The sequence below is a fragment of the Antechinus flavipes genome, chromosome 1, assembly GCF_016432865.1.
Source record: "Antechinus flavipes isolate AdamAnt ecotype Samford, QLD, Australia chromosome 1, AdamAnt_v2, whole genome shotgun sequence".
Classification (NCBI taxonomy): domain Eukaryota; kingdom Metazoa; phylum Chordata; class Mammalia; order Dasyuromorphia; family Dasyuridae; genus Antechinus; species Antechinus flavipes.
Window position 1 is genome coordinate 71,340,840 of NC_067398.1, and position 17,906 is coordinate 71,358,745.

General features: G+C 36.9%; 1 protein-coding gene across 2 annotated transcripts in view; it reads left to right on the forward strand.

Moving 5' to 3' along the window:
- Positions 1 to 17,906, forward strand: part of DDC (dopa decarboxylase) — a 102,951-nt gene that overhangs the window by 42,984 nt on the left and 42,061 nt on the right. For both annotated transcript variants that reach the window (XM_051984196.1, XM_051984206.1), the window contains exons 6-7: positions 1,743 to 1,886; positions 8,263 to 8,329. In XM_051984196.1, the coding sequence (XP_051840156.1) occupies positions 1,743 to 1,886; positions 8,263 to 8,329 (211 nt within the window). The remainder of the gene's footprint in view (positions 1 to 1,742; positions 1,887 to 8,262; positions 8,330 to 17,906) is intronic.

Below are 17,906 nucleotides of genomic sequence, written 5' to 3' on the forward strand. Positions count from 1 at the left end.
CTCCCATACTACAAGTTGGGATTACAGGTATAAAAGTTCCTATTTACAAAATGAGGAAACTGAAACATAGGAACTGAGTGACTTGTTTAGGTAGTAAATGGCAAAGCTCAACCTTGAACCTAAGACTTCTGATTTTGAATACTGGTTTTTTCTATAAATAAGCAGTGTCAGTCAAAAGTGATCTGAGAGCTTGGAGGGATCAATTCAGGGGGCATTTATTAGTTGAAAACCTGTGATCTCTTTTTGATAAAATATTTTGATAACTGTATTTCAATATATGTGGTTTCCTTCATGAGCCTACATATTTAATTTTATACATTTAAAAACATTTTCCTGGGAAAAGTCCATAGGCTTTGCCAGATTGCCAAAGGGTAAATGATGCATAAAATATTGAAGATCTTTGAAGTCTAACCTCCTCATTGTACAAATTAGGAGAATGAAATACCTTTATATAAATACAATGTGCTTATAAATGTATTTATATATAACATATAAATAAAATATAAAATTACTTTATTCAACAAACTTAAATCTAAATGACTTCAAAAATCAAATCAATCTTCTGAAGAGGATCACAATAGAATGGGAAGATCTCTGATTTGGAATAAAAAGATCTGGGTTCCAATTATTATTCTGCCATCTAAAAGCTGGGCAAGCCACTGAACATCTCTGTAAAATGAAGTATTTGGAACAGATGGCCTCCAATGCTTCTTCCAACATGCTGATCCTTCAATCTCAACCCTATAAAATGTGTCATTTTGGAAGATATTCAAAAGCTCTTACTGAAGATTCTGAAGAAAATTTCAAAAGAGGTCTAGAGTTGTAGAGTGTAAAGAGTCCTGAATGTGAAATTGGACAACCAGGGTTCGAATCTTAGCTTTACCATTTACTTTTTGTATGATATTGAGCATGTCACTGAGTTCTCTGGGCCTCCCATCTCTTATCTATGAAATTAAAGAGTTGGACTAGATACAAACTCTTCTATCACTTTTAGCTATAAACCTATGATCCTATAAATGTTGTGACATGTGTTTCCCATCTCTGTCTCTTTGCATAGATCTTTCTCATTTAATTCAATTCAATAAACTTTTATTAAACATTTGCTTTCGATATGCCAGCCACTGTGCTAAGAGCTAGGTAAAATTATAGCCTTTCCTGATGCACATTTCCTATCCCCATTATTACTTTTTAAATTTACTTTGCAAATATTTTTTATTTGTTTTCCCTCTGACAAGAATATAAGTTCCTTGAAGACAGGTACAATTTTGTTTTTGTCTTTGTGCCCTCTGTGCTAGCATAGTGCCTGCAGATTCTTGTTGTTCAGTCATGTTCAATTCTTTATGATCCCATTTGAAGTTATCTTTGGCAACTTTCTCCAACTCATTTTACAGATGAGAAAACTGAGGCAAACAGAATTAATGACTTATCCAGGTAGCTAGTGAGTATCTGAGGTCTGGTGAAGAGTAAACACTTAATAAATGCTTGAATGAATAAGGAATTGAAAGCAATATATAACATGGAAAAACTCAGTACAATTGAAACATCATTGAAGACAGAGATGTTCCCAGATTATAGGAAGGAATAACTTTTTTAATATTCAAAATGAATGGTATTCTTTGCATTTGGGAACTTGGTAGAATCGTGCATTTAGAGATAGACACATCCTGTTGTCAGCTGTAACTTAATCATATTTGAAAAGAGATCTCAGTTATCCTAAATCAAATTTAACATTTTCATTTTAGTCTCACTCCTCAGTGGAAAGGGCTGGATTAATTGGTGGAGTGAAGTTAAAAATGATCCCTTCAGATGACAAATTTTCTCTACGAGGGTCAGCCCTACAGAAGATGCTGGATGAAGACAAAGCCGCCGGCCTCATCCCATTCTTTGTAAGTTATAATATAGATAAGATATGTGTTTTGTCAGTTGTTGGCATAGAATCTTATTGTCTTTGTGAATTATAATGAATTTCTTCTTCCCTACAAGTAAAAGTGCTTATCCGGATGACTCATGGTGGTGTGAGGACAATTCACAAGCAAAGGATATGCAATCCAAGCCCTTGAAACCCTTACCAAGATGGAAGGGTTTTGTCATGGACTCAATTATACACTGCATGTCTGGTATCTGAGCACTAGCTGAGCTAAGATCAGAGAAGCTCAGAACTAGGTTAGCCAAAGGGTAATTTTTTTTTCTTCCTTCCTTACTTCCTTCCCTCTCTCCCTCCCTCTCTCCCTTCCTTCCTTCCTTTTTTCTTCCTTCCATTTTCATTTTTCCCTCTTTCCTCCCTTCTTTCTCTTTGTTTCTTTTTTCTTTATTTCTTCCTGCCTTCTTTCTTTTCTTTCTGTTTTCCTTTTTTATGTGTCTCAAAGACAATCTACTAGAAATTGCAGACTATATTGGTGGAGAGAAGCATCATGAGATTCTTAAAGTATTGAATTGTAAATTGTGACATTGCAAGTTGTGCTCATTTAGTTAATTTGAGAAAAAAGTATGACTAAATATGGGAGCTCAATGGAGACCACGAGTCAAAAATGAAATAAATTCTTATGATTATATTATAGAAAGAGACCTCAGAGATACATTTAGTCCAACACTTTTAATTTATAAATGAGGAAACTGAGGCCCTAAGAAGTTAAGTGATTTGGCTGAGATTACATAGGTAGTAAGTATTAAAGTAAAGTATTAAATTAAAATAATTTTAAAAAGTATTAAAGTATCAAATTTAGCTTCTAAGAGTATCTTTTTTGTTTTGTGGATGTCTTAATTTATCGTAGAGAATGAAGTATAAACTTTAAAACTTTAAAATAAAAGTTTGTAAACTTTAAGATGCTATGTATATAAAGTTGGTTGTTATAATTTCTTGGTCTGGATTATAATTTCTGTGTGCGAAACTCTCAGAGTGAAAGGTTTTTTAGTCAAGGCACATCACTGATTTGTCTGTAATATTATAGTCTAGAAAGGGTTGTCTGAAGCACTCAGTGGTTATTCTGCTAGTTTGTGTCCTGACTCCAAGGACCAACAACTGTCCATCATTGTTGTTATGAATGAAGACAAGGAGTCAGTACTAGAGGAGGGCAGGGAAAGGGACTGGGAAAGAAGAGAGACAGAGACAGAGACACACCGAGAGACAGAGAGACAGAAACAGAGAAAGACAGAACAACAGTGAGGGGATTCAGAGGCAGAGACAGAACCCGAGTTAATGTTGAAGAATAGGATGTAGCTAACCAGAGTTGATGATTCCAGAAATGCATGTAAGCAAAAATTGTCAAGTGGGAATAAGCAGCATGTGTTCAGAAGACAAGGAATAGACTAGTAGGGCTGCAGCAGTGGAAGACTAGGTTAGAAAGATAGTTTGCTGCCCTATTAGGAGGACCCTGTTTGACAATGTAAGAAATATGGATTCAGTAAGTACTAGTTTGAAGGTTTTTAGTTAGTGATATGACCAATCAAATTGAGGAAGACTAATCTGGGTGCAGTGTTCTGGCTGAAGCAGAGGAGGAACACTGGAAGACACTAGAAATATATGCAATTTTGCTGGTGAAAACTCCTTCTGTTGTTGCAGATCAGTAACTTTTCTGCACCATAGCATATAGCTGTAGGATTGCCAGGGGACAGCCAGAGATTAAGTAAAATGCCCATGGTCTCACAGCATGGGTCAGAGGCTTGTCTTGAAGCCTGGACTTGTAGCCACATCATTGGACCTTATCGTGTATAAATTTTAATAATACCCTTCTAATTCTTGCTGTACAAAGAAAAGTTCAAACTTATGCTTTAGATGACAGGGCTACAAAGAGGGCCTTCATTTTATTTTCATACTTTTTGTTTCTGTAGCTTTGAAATGAAGCATATGTTCAGTTTGATCTAATTCAGGATTAAGGTCTTTTGTTTGTAAATATTGAATATGTCAGTTAAGGGAAGCTTTACATCTAATGATTCTTATGACTTGTCTCTAAAATAAAAGGTGCATCATATCTTGGATATGGGGACTGAAAAGACTCACATTTCTATATTTCTACAACTGCATTCAGATTTCAGTGTCCTTCATAGAGACACTCATAAATAATGCCACTCCAATAGATTGTTTTCATTTTCATTTTTTTCCCTACCTTCCTTCCTTCCTTCCTTCTTTCCTTCCCTCTTTCCTTCCTTCCTTCTTCGTTTCTCTCTCTTTCTCTTTTTTTCTTTCTTCCTTCCTTTCTTATTCTTGGTGTCTAGCAAGTGCTAAATATTGCTAATTGCCAATAAATGTTAAATAAATCTCTGATTAGTTGATGGATTAAAAGTAGTATTCTAATTATTGATGAATAAAAATAGACTTTCAATTATTTTGGAAGAAGTCAAAGAAGCCATTTAAAAAAATCTCTTCCCTGGAGAACAGACTAGAAAGTTTTTCCTAGTATAAGGTAGCAACAAGCAGTCACAGCTAGGTGATAGATTTGTGTTTCATAAAAAATGTTGTTTCTAAACTCATAAACCAAGGTTTGCTGAGTCACCAGAGCCCTCTAAGCAAAATTCACTTCCCTAGCATAGGAGCTGAAAGGAAGCCACCCAGAACTCCAGCTCTGGCTCTGGGATCTGTGCCCCAGAGATATTTGCCCCATTTTTCTTTTGTTCCCCTTCTGGCTTATCAACAGTGAGACAAGGGACAGAGGTTAGGTGTTCTAATACTTAAGGGGAAGAAAAAATCCAATCCCTGCAAAACATTTTGCTTATCAAAATCGCTCTCTTTCCTCTGGCCTGGAAGTCAGGAGATGGAGAAGTGATGGGGAGGAGACATTCAGGCTAAGCCAGGGAGCAGCCTGGGGGTAAAGTTGGCTGGAAATCCATTCTCTCTCAGAAGAAAGCCTTTGGGCTGTTTTTAGCTGTCAGATCCATTTCTGATATGCAACTTCTCTCCCCTCCCCACCCCTTCCCAAATGTGATTATGCTTCTGTAATATGGGCTGTAAATTAGGTTAAATTCATTGTGTGGTGCTGAGGCAGGGTAATCAGAGCCCCAGGAGAGCAGGTGCTGTTGCTTTAAAGTGGTTTCTGGGAATTAGGACAAGCGGCTTTGTGGCTCAGACTCTCCTAGAAAAGATATTTTAAAATGTGTTGAAACAAAGTAAAGCCATTTTGTCACATAGGCAGCTCCTTAGATGAAATTTGGATCTGAGTTAATTGCGCTCTCAGATTGCAAAAACTGAAATTGGGGGTGTTGATAAATGACCACCAGGGGGTACTGTGGTGCAATGTTGAAGTGTTAAATTGGCTCTTGCTAAAAGTTAATCCTTATGAAAGACATTGCAGGGTTCTTAAAGTCTTTGAGCATCCTGGGCCCCTCTAGCTGGCTGGTGAAACATGAGGATCTCTTCCCAGAATAATGTTTTAAATTTCTGAAATACATAGGATTGCAAAGGAAGTCAATTATCTTGAAATATAGTTGTTCTCAGAATGTTTTAAATTTATAAAAATAGGTAAAATTACAAAGTCAATTACCTTGAAAAATACTTATTCAAATATAATTAAAAAAAGAAAAATTGTGTTAGGTTCTAGACTTCTTAAACTTTTTACTCTAGTGACATCTTTTAGTCTGAGAAATTTTTATGTTATCTTAGGTATATAAAATGGGTATATAAATCAAATATTTACTGATAATAAATCATAATCTCACAACCCCACATTCAGTTATGAGATCCTATATGGGAATGCGAACCAGTTTTAAGAATCTGAATGTTCATGCTAGGATTTGAATCTAGCAAAGGAGAAGAGGAAGAGCAGTCAGATAGGTGGGAGAATAAGGGAAAAATAGCATCCTGAAGATCTAGAAAGTTGAGAATATCATGGAAGACAGAGTGACCCACAGCATCAAAGTCTACACAGAAATCGAGAATTGAGAAAAAACTATTGGTTTTGGCATCTAAGAGATCATCAGTAACTTTGGAGAGGGCATTTTTAGTGAAGTGATAAGGTCTGAATCCATATTGTAAGAAGGTAAAGAATAGGGTGAAAGGAGAAACAAGAGGAGGTGTAATGCCGGAGAAACTGAGGCAGGAGAGAGATTAGAGAGTTTTTAATATTTTATTAATGGGAGAGTAAGATTGACTGGACAGGACTCTCATCTCAGATTATCCAGTCAGACAGAGATAAGTATACTGGGACCAAGGAATCCATATTGGTCCCAGGGCTGGAGGACCCAAAGAATCCAGCTTCCAGCATACAGCTGCCAGACGCCATTTTCCAGCAATGAATGGAGGAACCCCAACTTCTTAAATACCTTTTTGGAGACAAAAAAGAGAAAGGGAGGGAAAGTTTTTTATCAGGGAGGGGAAGCCATAAAACCTAAAAATTCCAGAGACAAAGAAGTAAAGATATCATGGGGTATCTTGGAATATTCTAAAGGAATATTGTAAATCCATAAAAGAATCAGGAGATCTACTCTTTTATCTTGCTAATTTACAACCCGAGAGCGAATAATCCTTAGTTTTACTGGGTCAGAGACAGAACAGTTAAGGAAACTGAGACAGGGAAACTGAGTCAGAACAGTTAAAGAGAACTGTGGCATAACAGAGGTATCCATTGTAGATGGCTTTTCAAGGAGTTTAGTCACAAAAGAGGAAAAGAGTAATAATAATTAGCTAGAATGTAAGGATCAAATAGTTTTGTTTTTGTTTTTTACAGGATGGGGAAGACATGGACATATTTATAGACAATGGGGAACAAACCAATAGACAGATTGAAAATTAGTGAGGTAATAGGGATGGATAATCTATTGGAAGAGATGGAAGGGAATGTGATCACTTGAGCAGGTAGAGGGGTTAGTTGTCTTTAATAAAGAATAAGGCCATCTTATCATATGAGACAGAGGGGAAGGAGGCAGAAGGAATATGAGTGATATGAGATTGGGAAGAGGGGAAAAGGAGTTCATGGTGATTGACCTCATTTTTTTCTGTAAAATATGCAGCAAGATTTTAAGCTGAGGGGAAGAGTGGTAAGAGAATCATAAGAGGTTTGAGAGGGGATGAAAAGATTTGGAATTCCCTTTGTAAAGAGTGAGTAGATTTGAAAGTTTAATAGAATTGCCTAGCAGCAATGAAGGCCCTGTTAAAGTTGGGAAACAAATCTGAAATGGACTCAATCAGAATGATTGCATTTTTTTTTCCACCCTCATTCAACGGCACATCCATAAGGGTAAAGGTGATGTGTGGTAATGGGAGTGCTCCAAAGTTAAGATATAGCAAGGTATAATCAGTGAGATGACAGAGGGTTTAGGAATTCAAGAGAGGAGAATGTAGAGTTGAGTTGGTTTTCCAAAGGGTCAAGATGAGGAAAAGGGGGGAGATGATGGGGAGAGCATTGGTGCAAATGAATATTATGGATTTGAAAGGGAAGGTAGACAGAAAAGTGAAAAACCAATAGATGATGATCAGATAAGGGGATTTTGGAATTCTTGAGTACAGAGGTGGGATTTTCAGAATCTCTGCCGTGTAAAGGGTATATGAGAATGTTCATCAGTGAGTGAAAGGTGCTGATTCTTTTTCCAAAGGAAGTTGGAAAAAAGGATGGAGAAAAGTATAATATGAAATGGGAAGAACACAGTCAGATGGGAAGTTGTTTCACTAGTGCTCTTCTCTCAAAAGACTCCAAAGGGTATCAGAGAACTCAAAAATAGTAGTTTCCCTCTCAAATCCCACCATGTATTTGGAGTGCAAATTAAGGGAATAACCTAAGAATAACCTATTGTCCTAAGCTCCTGGGATGTCCAATATAATTCAGTAAACATTTGCAACAGCATTGCTAGTGGTCAGCTCTCTGAGGTGCAGGCTTGTTAATATAGAAAATAGAGTACTTGAAGGCTGCTGTGTTTCAGAAATGCTTTTTATCCTTTTAGGTTTTATGGCAAACACAAGCTACAATGAGTGAAACCGAGCTTCTTGTAGGCTAAAAAGAATCATTGAAGTTTCTATGCAATTAAACTACAACAAGAAGCAACTCCAATGATCTGCTAGGTCTTTTCTGCTAGCATTAATATGGTGCTTTCCCCTTACTTTTATGCTTAACAATTTGTAATCTCATGTGCTTCTACTCCTTAGTCCATTTAAATTCCTTTAGTTCAGAGTCTGATCTTGTTTGTTGACCTAGCTTTAGTTCCAGGTATACACTAGATGTTCAATGTTTTTGAATTGTATTAGATTGGAAACAATAATAACCTTTTTTTTTTTAATTTCCTTAAGGAAAGGGAGAAAAAGAGATTCTAAATTTTATGCTTTTTGTTTTTACTTCTTAGATGGTTGCTACACTTGGAACCACTTCTTGCTGTTCATTTGACAATCTATTAGAACTGGGTCCTATTTGTAAGTATTTACCTAATTCTTCCTTATGCTTCTGAAAATGTTTATTTATTGGGTAGTATAATATTATTATTTTCAGCTCCAACTTTTTTTGCCTTCTTCCAAGGACTTAGGAAGCTTCACAACTGATTTCAATATTGTTTCAGAATTTAAAAGTATACATATACATATATATATGTATGCATTTATGTACAGGTATTAAATATACACGTGTGTATCTTTTTCTAATGTGGTCTTTTGGTAGCTTTCTTGTTTTTTCAACATAAGCAATTGAACAATGAATAGTTCAGGAGTCAAAGAGTTCAGCATTCAAGATAATTGGCTGGGCTAAAATTGACCTTTGTATTACTTATGAAGAAAGAATTTGGTGCTTTAATAGTGTGCCAAGATTACTAGAAAATGCTTACCATGCTGAAGAGAAAAAATATTTCTTAGGGTTTAAAAATAAATAAAAAATAAAACAAATTAATATTCTTTAGTGCATTGAGCCAGTGGAGCCATACTCAGTACCTCTCTATCTCTTGAAGTCCCTTTTCTTGTTTAGCCCTGGGTGCTGGCTCACAAGTACCTTCTAATGGATACTTCTGCTACCTCTTCCCTTCTTTTTCTGGGTCTCTTCATTTCTTTTAGGGTAAGATTTCAGGTATCTCTTACCCCCACTAACTATAGATTTTCTACTTCCTACAAATAGAGATATTTAGATATTTAAAAGCTACAACTTTAGAAAAATGCAAATTGTATGTGCATGTGCATGTGTCTGTGTGTATGTAAAATGACAGATTCAAAAGGGTAAATTTTTAGAAATTACAAGCTTTTTTTTTTTTTTTTTTTTTTAACCATTTCATACTAGTCCTGAATCACTGGGTATGATGGAAAAAGTGGCAGCTTTGAAGTCAGAGGACCTGGCTTCAAAACCCACCTCTGCTACTTATTCTTGTATAGATAACAATATATATGATAACAATATATATTTTAAGGTAATAAAACTTTATTTCTTTAAGGATAGTCTTCAGACTTTTTGCTTATTCAGACTGACCTTCCCTCTCAAAGACTCCAGAGTCTCTTACATTTTTCAGTCTGTGGACAAAGTATCTTTCCTTCCCTTTAGTATATCCAAATGAAAAATCAGGTGGCTCTGTACTTCTAAAATTTCATTTTGGACCTGAGCTGCTGGAAACCCCAGACACCATGGAAATATCTTTATGGATAGAGAACATTCTTCTAGAGCGGGCCAAATGCGTCCTCCAATGAAGGCCAAGAAACTATTTCACAGTGTGGACAAAGCCCAGTTTGGCACTAACTTTGAGGAGCTATCACTAGGGAAGGCAGGGATGTGAAACTTTTCCTAGACAACCTGTATTTGGCCAGTCTGTTGGGGTAGATAGAATGTTAAATACTCGATGGTTGACTACTTGTTAAGATGAGACCACCCAAAAGGGCTTTCTCAATGCTCCCAACCTTTCTACACTATCTAACCAGGGGATTGGGGCTCTCTCACATCAGAATTTGATTCTCTGCATTTACACAGTTTTAAGGCAAGGAGCTGGTGGTGAGAATCAACAGAGGTGATCACTTGAGGAACTTCCTATCCAAAGATGCCATTAATCAGTCCCCTCATCCCCCTCACTTCTGTACATTTTGGATTGTTGTTCTTGCTGTTGTTTTTCCCAGAAACAAGGGTAGGTTTGAGGTGACCCATTTCCATTCACACTCACTCCACCCCCCGACCCACCCCCGCTGCCCCGTGTGACTGGCAGCGTTCACTTGGGAGAACAGCTGGTCGGGCCGGAGGGTCCCTGGTCACAGAATGGAGTGAGACTAACTGGCCCAAACATGGATCGAAGCACAACTTTGCCCTCATTAGCAAAGAGCTCGAATCAAGTGCAGTAAACAACCCAAGCTCTTCATTTCAGTCAAATGCTGGGCTGGTCTCCCAAAGGAACTGAATGTCCTGGCTCCCAGCCTGCTTATGTAACTCCCTGCAGCTATCATATTCAGAGATTGCCCGAGGGCTCCAGTGGGACTGAGTCCACCAGGCCCCTCTTGTGACCTCTTCACAGGTGTTCCAGTCTCACTTCATGAGACATCTGCCAGCTTGAAAGAACCACTGGGGTCAGATCAAGTCCAGGACATCACTTTGATGTCGCATTTAATTACTTTTAAATGCTTTCTTGTGTGTGGCTACAAACTGATGTGTAATTTTTTGGCACCATAAAGGGATGTCCATTGTAGTGATACACTGATAGGTAGCAGGGTACACTGGGAAAAAACTTTTTTTTTTTTTTTTAATTGGAGAAGCTGGGTTTGAATCCCTGCCCTGTCCCTTGTTACTCTCTGTGCATAGTCTTAATTTTGGGCAAGTAATTTTACCTCTTTCATGGCCCCAGTCTCTTTTCCCGAAAAAAAGAAGGGGTATTGTTTCCAAAAATGAGATGGTCTCCAAAGTCTCTCCCAGCTCTAAATCCATGATCTAAGAAGGTTTCATTGATCTGGTCTCAGTTCTCTCTTCTTTAAAATGAGGGCAGAGGAGTTAATAACCTCTGAGATATTCTTCAGGTCCAGTTCCAAACCTCTGATCCTATGATTTGTCATCAGACAATTCTGAACTCTGTTTATCTGTTGCAGAAAGTTTTAAAGTGAGTGTTGTTTTGGCTAAAATATTGAATAAGCACTGATTGCTTAGCGTTTTCCAAGTTAACATAGTCGCTTTTTTATTGTCCAGAATTGATATTCCACAGTGTCAGGCTAAAAACAATTTATACTATGTCTGACAAAAGATTTTAATGTGCACAGACTCATTTAGTTCTTGAAGAGATCCTGTTGAGGCAGATGATTCCAAGCATTAGCATTTTACAGGTGTGCAAAGTGAGGTTTTTCATCAACATGACTTGTTCAGGGTTTATAGGGAATAAGTGATAGAGCTACTTTTCAAATCTAGATCGTCTGACTTCCAAGTCCCATGCTTTTCTCCCACTACCTCTTCCTCTCAGTGAAAAGCTGCTCTGATTAAAAGTGATGATTCACTTTTACATACAGAGGACAAATCTGAACATAGTTTTCTGAAAATTGCTATTTTAGAAATTGTTTCATTTAAAATTTGATGTTCTTCAGAGACATTTTCAATTGGTTTGCATAAACAAGTTAATTTCTTGGCAGTTCCAAGTCATAAAAAGATTACACATAAGAAAAAATGGATGACTAAAATCAAACTTGAGGCATATTTTGAGAGTAGCTCAAAAAAGGGAAGGTCAGTGCTGACCCTATAAGGACAGCAGATTGCAGAAAACTGGATGTGGAAGAGGGCAAGGAGAGAACAGGTCATTTCTGGGGAAGGACAAAGAAGCTGGTGGCTGAGGCTGTTCCAAAGGTCAGAACCATTTAATCAGTCCAATGAGGGATAAATGTAGTCTCTGAAAGTCAGAGGCAGATCATGGATAGAAACCACATAGGAAAACTGGAATTAGAACATAAGTGAGTAATGAGGGTCAAGTTAGCAGGAGATGCAGACCACTGTTATTCAAGCATAATGAATTAAGTGAATTATAAAGATTGAAGAAGATAACTGGCCTGAAATTCTCACAGGCAATCTGAACAGAAGGGCAAGAATATTAAGTTATGGGGACTCAGAACCCAAACAAGAATCTAGATTGACTTCACATCCATACTATACTAAGTCACTTGCAAGTCTTTCCCAAGATCCTCTCTCTCTAACAGAAATTCTCAATCTTTTCTTTCATATGAACCCTGTTTGCAGTCTAGCAAAGCCTATAAACTTCTTCTCTGAATAATATTTTAAAGGAATAAAATAAAATACTGAAAATTATAAAGGAAATCAATTATATTGAAATAATAATAAAAATATTAAAACAATAATTTCATATACCTCAGAGAATAAAAGATCTTCAGTAGAAGTAGAAAACAGATCTAAAAATGGGCTTTCCCAATTAAACTACTTCCAGCACAAGTGTGGCAAAATATCTCCCAACTTTGTGAATATTTATTATTGTTCAGTCATTTTTAGTCATGTCCAACTCTTTATGACCCCATTCACAGTCTTCTTGGCAAAGATACTGGAGTGGTTTGACATTTCCTTCTCCAGTTCATTTTACATATAAGGAAAATGAGACAAGTTACAGGGTCACATAATTAGTAAGACCAGATTTGAGCTTAGGAAGATAAGTATTTCTAACTCCAGATCTGACATCTTATCTGTTATACCACCTAGCTACCCTGTGAATATAGCAGAGGACAGATAGCTTATTCATATGAAGTCTGAAATCATTCCTGGGATGACCTTACCCCAAACTAAACTCTTTCTAGATCATCATACATTACCCCAAAATAGAACTCTGGGGAAAATCTCTCAAGCAAAGTTTTAGGTATGCTTTAGGTGTAGTATTTTCAGAGAAAGAAGTGACATGGGGCACTGCTTTAAAAAGAAAAACGTACTCAATGTAATAAAAAGAATAATATTTTTACAGAATTTACTATATGTTAGACATTATACTAAGTGTTTTATCTGATCTTCATAACAACCTTAGAAAATAGGTGCTGCTCTCATATCCATTTTACAGGTGAGGAAACCGAGGCAAACAGAGATTAAGTGCTTTACCTAAGGTCACACAACTAGTAAGTGTTTGAAGCTAGATATGAACTCTCCAGTCAAGTGTCTACTATATCACCTAGCTAATATGTACAAATTAAGTATTAGGCATACAATAACTATTTCCTCTATAGCAAAAAATACATGAAAAATTCATGAACACATATTAATATAAACTTAAATATAAATCAATAACCCCTCATAATTATTATGTCCCTAAAAGGTAAAGACATTTTGTGGGACTGAGAAACAGATATTTCTCCTCTCACTTCAGATCTCTGTTGTTTAAAGAAACTCACAAGTTCCAGATAGCTATCCTTGTTAGCCAAACTATGACTTGGACTTCCTTAGTCCTTTCAAAAAATGGCTTCCACTAGACAATGCTGCTCTTCTCCTTTGAGAATCATGCTATTGTGAGAATTCCCCTCTCACTAACAGCCATTATTGAATCAGAAACCCAGAAACTCTCAAATTTACCAATTTGTTCCTAATGTTGGGAACATACATCTCTTGGGATCATTGGTTGCTGGTCAGAAATCTATGTTCAAGAAAAAAACACAAAAGGAAAAGAGACTCAGGTATGGAGGCAAGCACCTGGTCTTATTATTCTGTGGACCAACATTGTCATAGTGGTGAAGGGAAGAAAAAAAATTGCTCCCATCCTTACTCGAAGTTTAGGATAGAAAAGGTAAAGTTGGAAAGTTACTCTCTCAAAAGAGATTTATGCCTTTACTGACCAGATGTTCTAGAGATAATTATCTTTCATTTATCTTGTCATAGGTCTCAAGAGACCAGCTGAGAGTTGATTTACTACTTCTATCTTTTAGTAAATGATAAGATTACATACCCAGTTCTATGGGAAGTGCTGCAGTATATCCTTCTTTCATTTGTTTTATCTTATTTTTGTTGATACCTTTTGTTTTTGAAAAAAAAATGTTTCTGGTTATTATTTATGTTCTATCCCCTTCATTGTGAGACATCCCTTGAAATAAAGATTAATAAAAAGAAGAAAAGTATTTTAGTAAAACTAACCAATGATACAATATTACAATGAAAGATAACACTTTTTCAGTTCTTCTCTAGGTCTAAGTTTGGTCATTATCATTTTATAGAATTGAGTTTCATTTTTTTGCTTGTTCTTTTTATTTACATGATGTTGTTATTATATCTATTATTTCCCTGCTTCTGCTTACTTCTCTTAGTAGATATCCAATGGATGCATACAGTGTTAGGCTTAACTACCTATCAAATACAACCATTATATGACATTGTAAGAAGAGACAGTGCTTTAAACTTACCACACCAGCTTACAAAAGAAGCTCAAGAAGTTTTGAGAGAAGTTGAACTGGCTTTATCCAATGTGGTTGAAAGAGTTACTCAAAAACCCTTGGAGATATCAGTTTTTGCTACAAAAGAGGCACCTACAGCAGTTCTTCATCAAGGAGACAGTGTGATAGAGAAGGTGAACCTCTCAGCACAACCAGACCAAAACCTTACTCCTTACCCAGTGCTTGTGGCTAGAATTTTATTAAAGGCCATTAAGCGAGCAGTATAATTACCTGGAATAAGACCTGACAAGATATACACCTTTTATACCAATGCACAAATTAATGTATGCTGTGAAACCATCCCAGAGTGGCAAATTTTATTGGCCACATCTTCAAACTTTACACACGAGTCTCCATTAAAGATAACCTGACTATTACATAATTGGTGATAGATTTTTGGAGAAAAGATTTTTAAGGTTCCTCTTAAAGGACCAACTATATTTACAGATGCATTTGTGCTGTATATTCTTGTGACTTAACTATAAAGAGAGCAGTCAGAACTCTTTTTCAGTCCACTCAGCAGAATGAATTGTATGCAATCATGCTAGCTCTTACTTATTATCCAGGAGATATAAATATAATATCTGATTTGGCCTATTCAGTAGGTGTGGTACAAAGAATTTCCACAGCCCAAATAAAATTTGTAGCCTCTATTATATATCATCTCTTTAAGGAACTTCAAGAGCAAGTGAGAAAGCATCCAGGTAAGATTTATATCTTGCATATCCACTCTCATAGTGGACTTCCAAGTCCCATTTTTGATGGAAATCCAAAGGCCTTCTAACCATGTTAGCCAATAATCTTTTATTTCAAGAAGCCCAAGAATCTCATTCTAAATATCATCAGGCTGCTCAAACTTTACGTTTATAATTTGGAATAACAAGAGAGGAAGCTAGGACTTCCTCCTTTTACTAGGAGCTGGTAAAAGCCTGTACAGCTTGCTTTCCTTTCCATGCTCCTACACTCCCTCCAGGGAAGAACCCTCATGGTTTGAGACCCAGTGAAATTTGGCAAATGGATGTGATCCATTATAAATCTTTTGGTTGCCTCTCTTTTATCCATGTTGTGGTAGACACCTTTTCAGGATTCACTTTTGCAATACCAGCAGCAAAAGAGACAGTCCGAGTGGTCACTGGATTGCTTATACAAGCTTTTACAATTATGGGTGTGCCACAAGCAATAAAAACCGATAATGGACCTGCATATACTTCTAAACATTTTACACACTTTTGTGCACAGTACCAGATTTTACACACCACTGCAGTATCTTTTAATCTTCAAGGACAGACAATAGTAGAAAGGAAAAACAGAGACATTAAGACACTCCTCCAAAAACAAAAGAAAGGGGGAGCCACAGGTAACCCTAGAGAACTTCTAAATCTAGCCCTTTACACTATTATCTTCTTGATTTTTGACAAAGATGCACTGGCTCTGGAAGACAGGTTTATAACCCACTGGAAGGGCAGTGTCCTGTGCGAGCAATTCCACTATATTTAGATAATCACCAGGTGATATGGAAAGACCCAGAAAGTGGTGAATGGAAGGGATCAGATAGGTTAACTATTTGGGAGAGAGGGTTTGCTTCTATCTCTACAGATGGAGAAGAAATCAGATGGATGCCAATGAGCCATATTCGCCTTGTCCATCAGAGCTAAACAGAAAAAGAGATGATCCTCAAAATAAAGGAGAAGACACAAGAAACATCAGATGGTTCCATCTCTGACAACATGTGTCACTGAAAAAAGCATGGCCGTTAACCCAATGTGTATGACAATCGACTCATCAAAAATTGTTAATAAGACTACTGCAGGACTTCAAGATCTGCAGGAATCATGTATTCCCTGACACATAAAGTAATGGACAATAGATTAGTTTTGGACTATCTCTTGGCTTCTGAAGGAGGTATATGTGTGATTGTTATTTATATACCCTCCTTCTAGGACTTATGGACATGTATAATTCCTCATGTTGATTCATGTTGTTTGTTACATCACTACTAGCCTGTATTATATTACTATATGCTTGTGTATCAGCTCCCATGCTGATGGAGTTATGTATACCTGTTTCAAGTAAAACAAAAGAAAGTGGGAAATGTAGAGGGCCACAGATAGTGGGGGAACTCTGAGTGAGGTAAAAGACCCTTCAGCTCAGAGGAAACCTGCTAAAAATATCTGGTTTGGCTTCCCATTTTTCCCTTTGGAATTTCTCACCTCCCTACCTGAGAAGTCAGGGAGGGCGTAACCACCTGTGTTCTACTTGAAGCAAGGATACAGCAGGGTGCTTATAGTTAAGCATTTACTCAGTGTGACTGATGAGATAATAGTTCTCTAGTTCACATATACTTAGTGTGATATAATGATGTAATTACTCTAGTATGATATAATGATGTAATCACTTTATTTGGCCTATACTAAATGTGATGTAATGATGGAATCAGACTGAGGTATTTAAGGGTTGAGAGGACTGGAGATGAGAGCTCGAGCTCTATCTTAGACTCAGACTCAAACTCAAGACACAGACACAGAAGAGACACAGAAGATGAAGACAGAAATAGACATCCTTCTGTTGGCTCTCCTACCTTCATCACTTCTCCACCTAAGACCAAGGCTCATCCAGAGATCCTCCAGAGAGCTAGTCTGGACATTACAAATAAAAAGAAGAAAAGTACTTCAGTAAAACTAACCAAAAATACAATATTCAATGAAAGAACACACTTTCTCAGTTCTTCTCCAGGTCTAAGCTTGGTCATTATTGTTTTATAGAATTGAGTTTCATTTTTTGCTTGTTCTATTTACCTTATATAGTTATTATGTCTATTATTTCCCTGCTTTTGCTTACTTCCCTTAGTACCATAAGTGTTTCCACACTTCTCCAAGTTCTTATGCTCTTAGTTTTCCTGGCTTCTTTTAAGACTTTTCCAATCTGTTTACTATCCCCCACTATTACTATTGCTTTCCCTCCGAGATTAGCTTTGCATACATAGTTATTTATATATTATCTCCTCATTAGAATGAGTTCCTGAAGGGTAAGGAAAGCAGTTTTTGCCTTTCTTTATACATGTAGCACTTAACCTGATGGTAAATAAGTGTCTGTTGCTTTCTTATAGTGTAGTAATAAGCAATTACATTCAAGTACTACAACTTATTTAGCCCGTGCCTAATCAATGATTAGATGATCCATTCTACCTCTAATCTAACTACAGAGTTTATTATTAGCATGCAAACCACCAGCAGAAAACATACAGAAAGGAAACAAGGAGACATGTGTTCCTACTTCACTACCACCCTTGGTTCTTGGTCTTGGTCCATTTCTGAGAAATAAAGTTGTGTACTTAACCACAACTAGGACATTGACTCTATCCAGACTAGAAACTGATTCAGAGCAGCCAGGGGGGGTCTGTGGTTTTATATTGAAGTAGACAGAGAGAGCTGGATTCATTAGCTAAAGTATTCTCAGGGAAACAGACCCTAGGAGCCTTGAGATATACCAGTCTCGACTCAGTAAGATTGTTTTTCTACCTGCAAGTCCCTCTTCCTCTCTGTTGGGGGAAGGACCCTGAACTACTGGTACAATAGAATTCAAGATAGATTGTAGTTTGTTGGCGTATAATTGTGCACTGACTTGTGTGGTAGAAGCAATAGCTGCCATT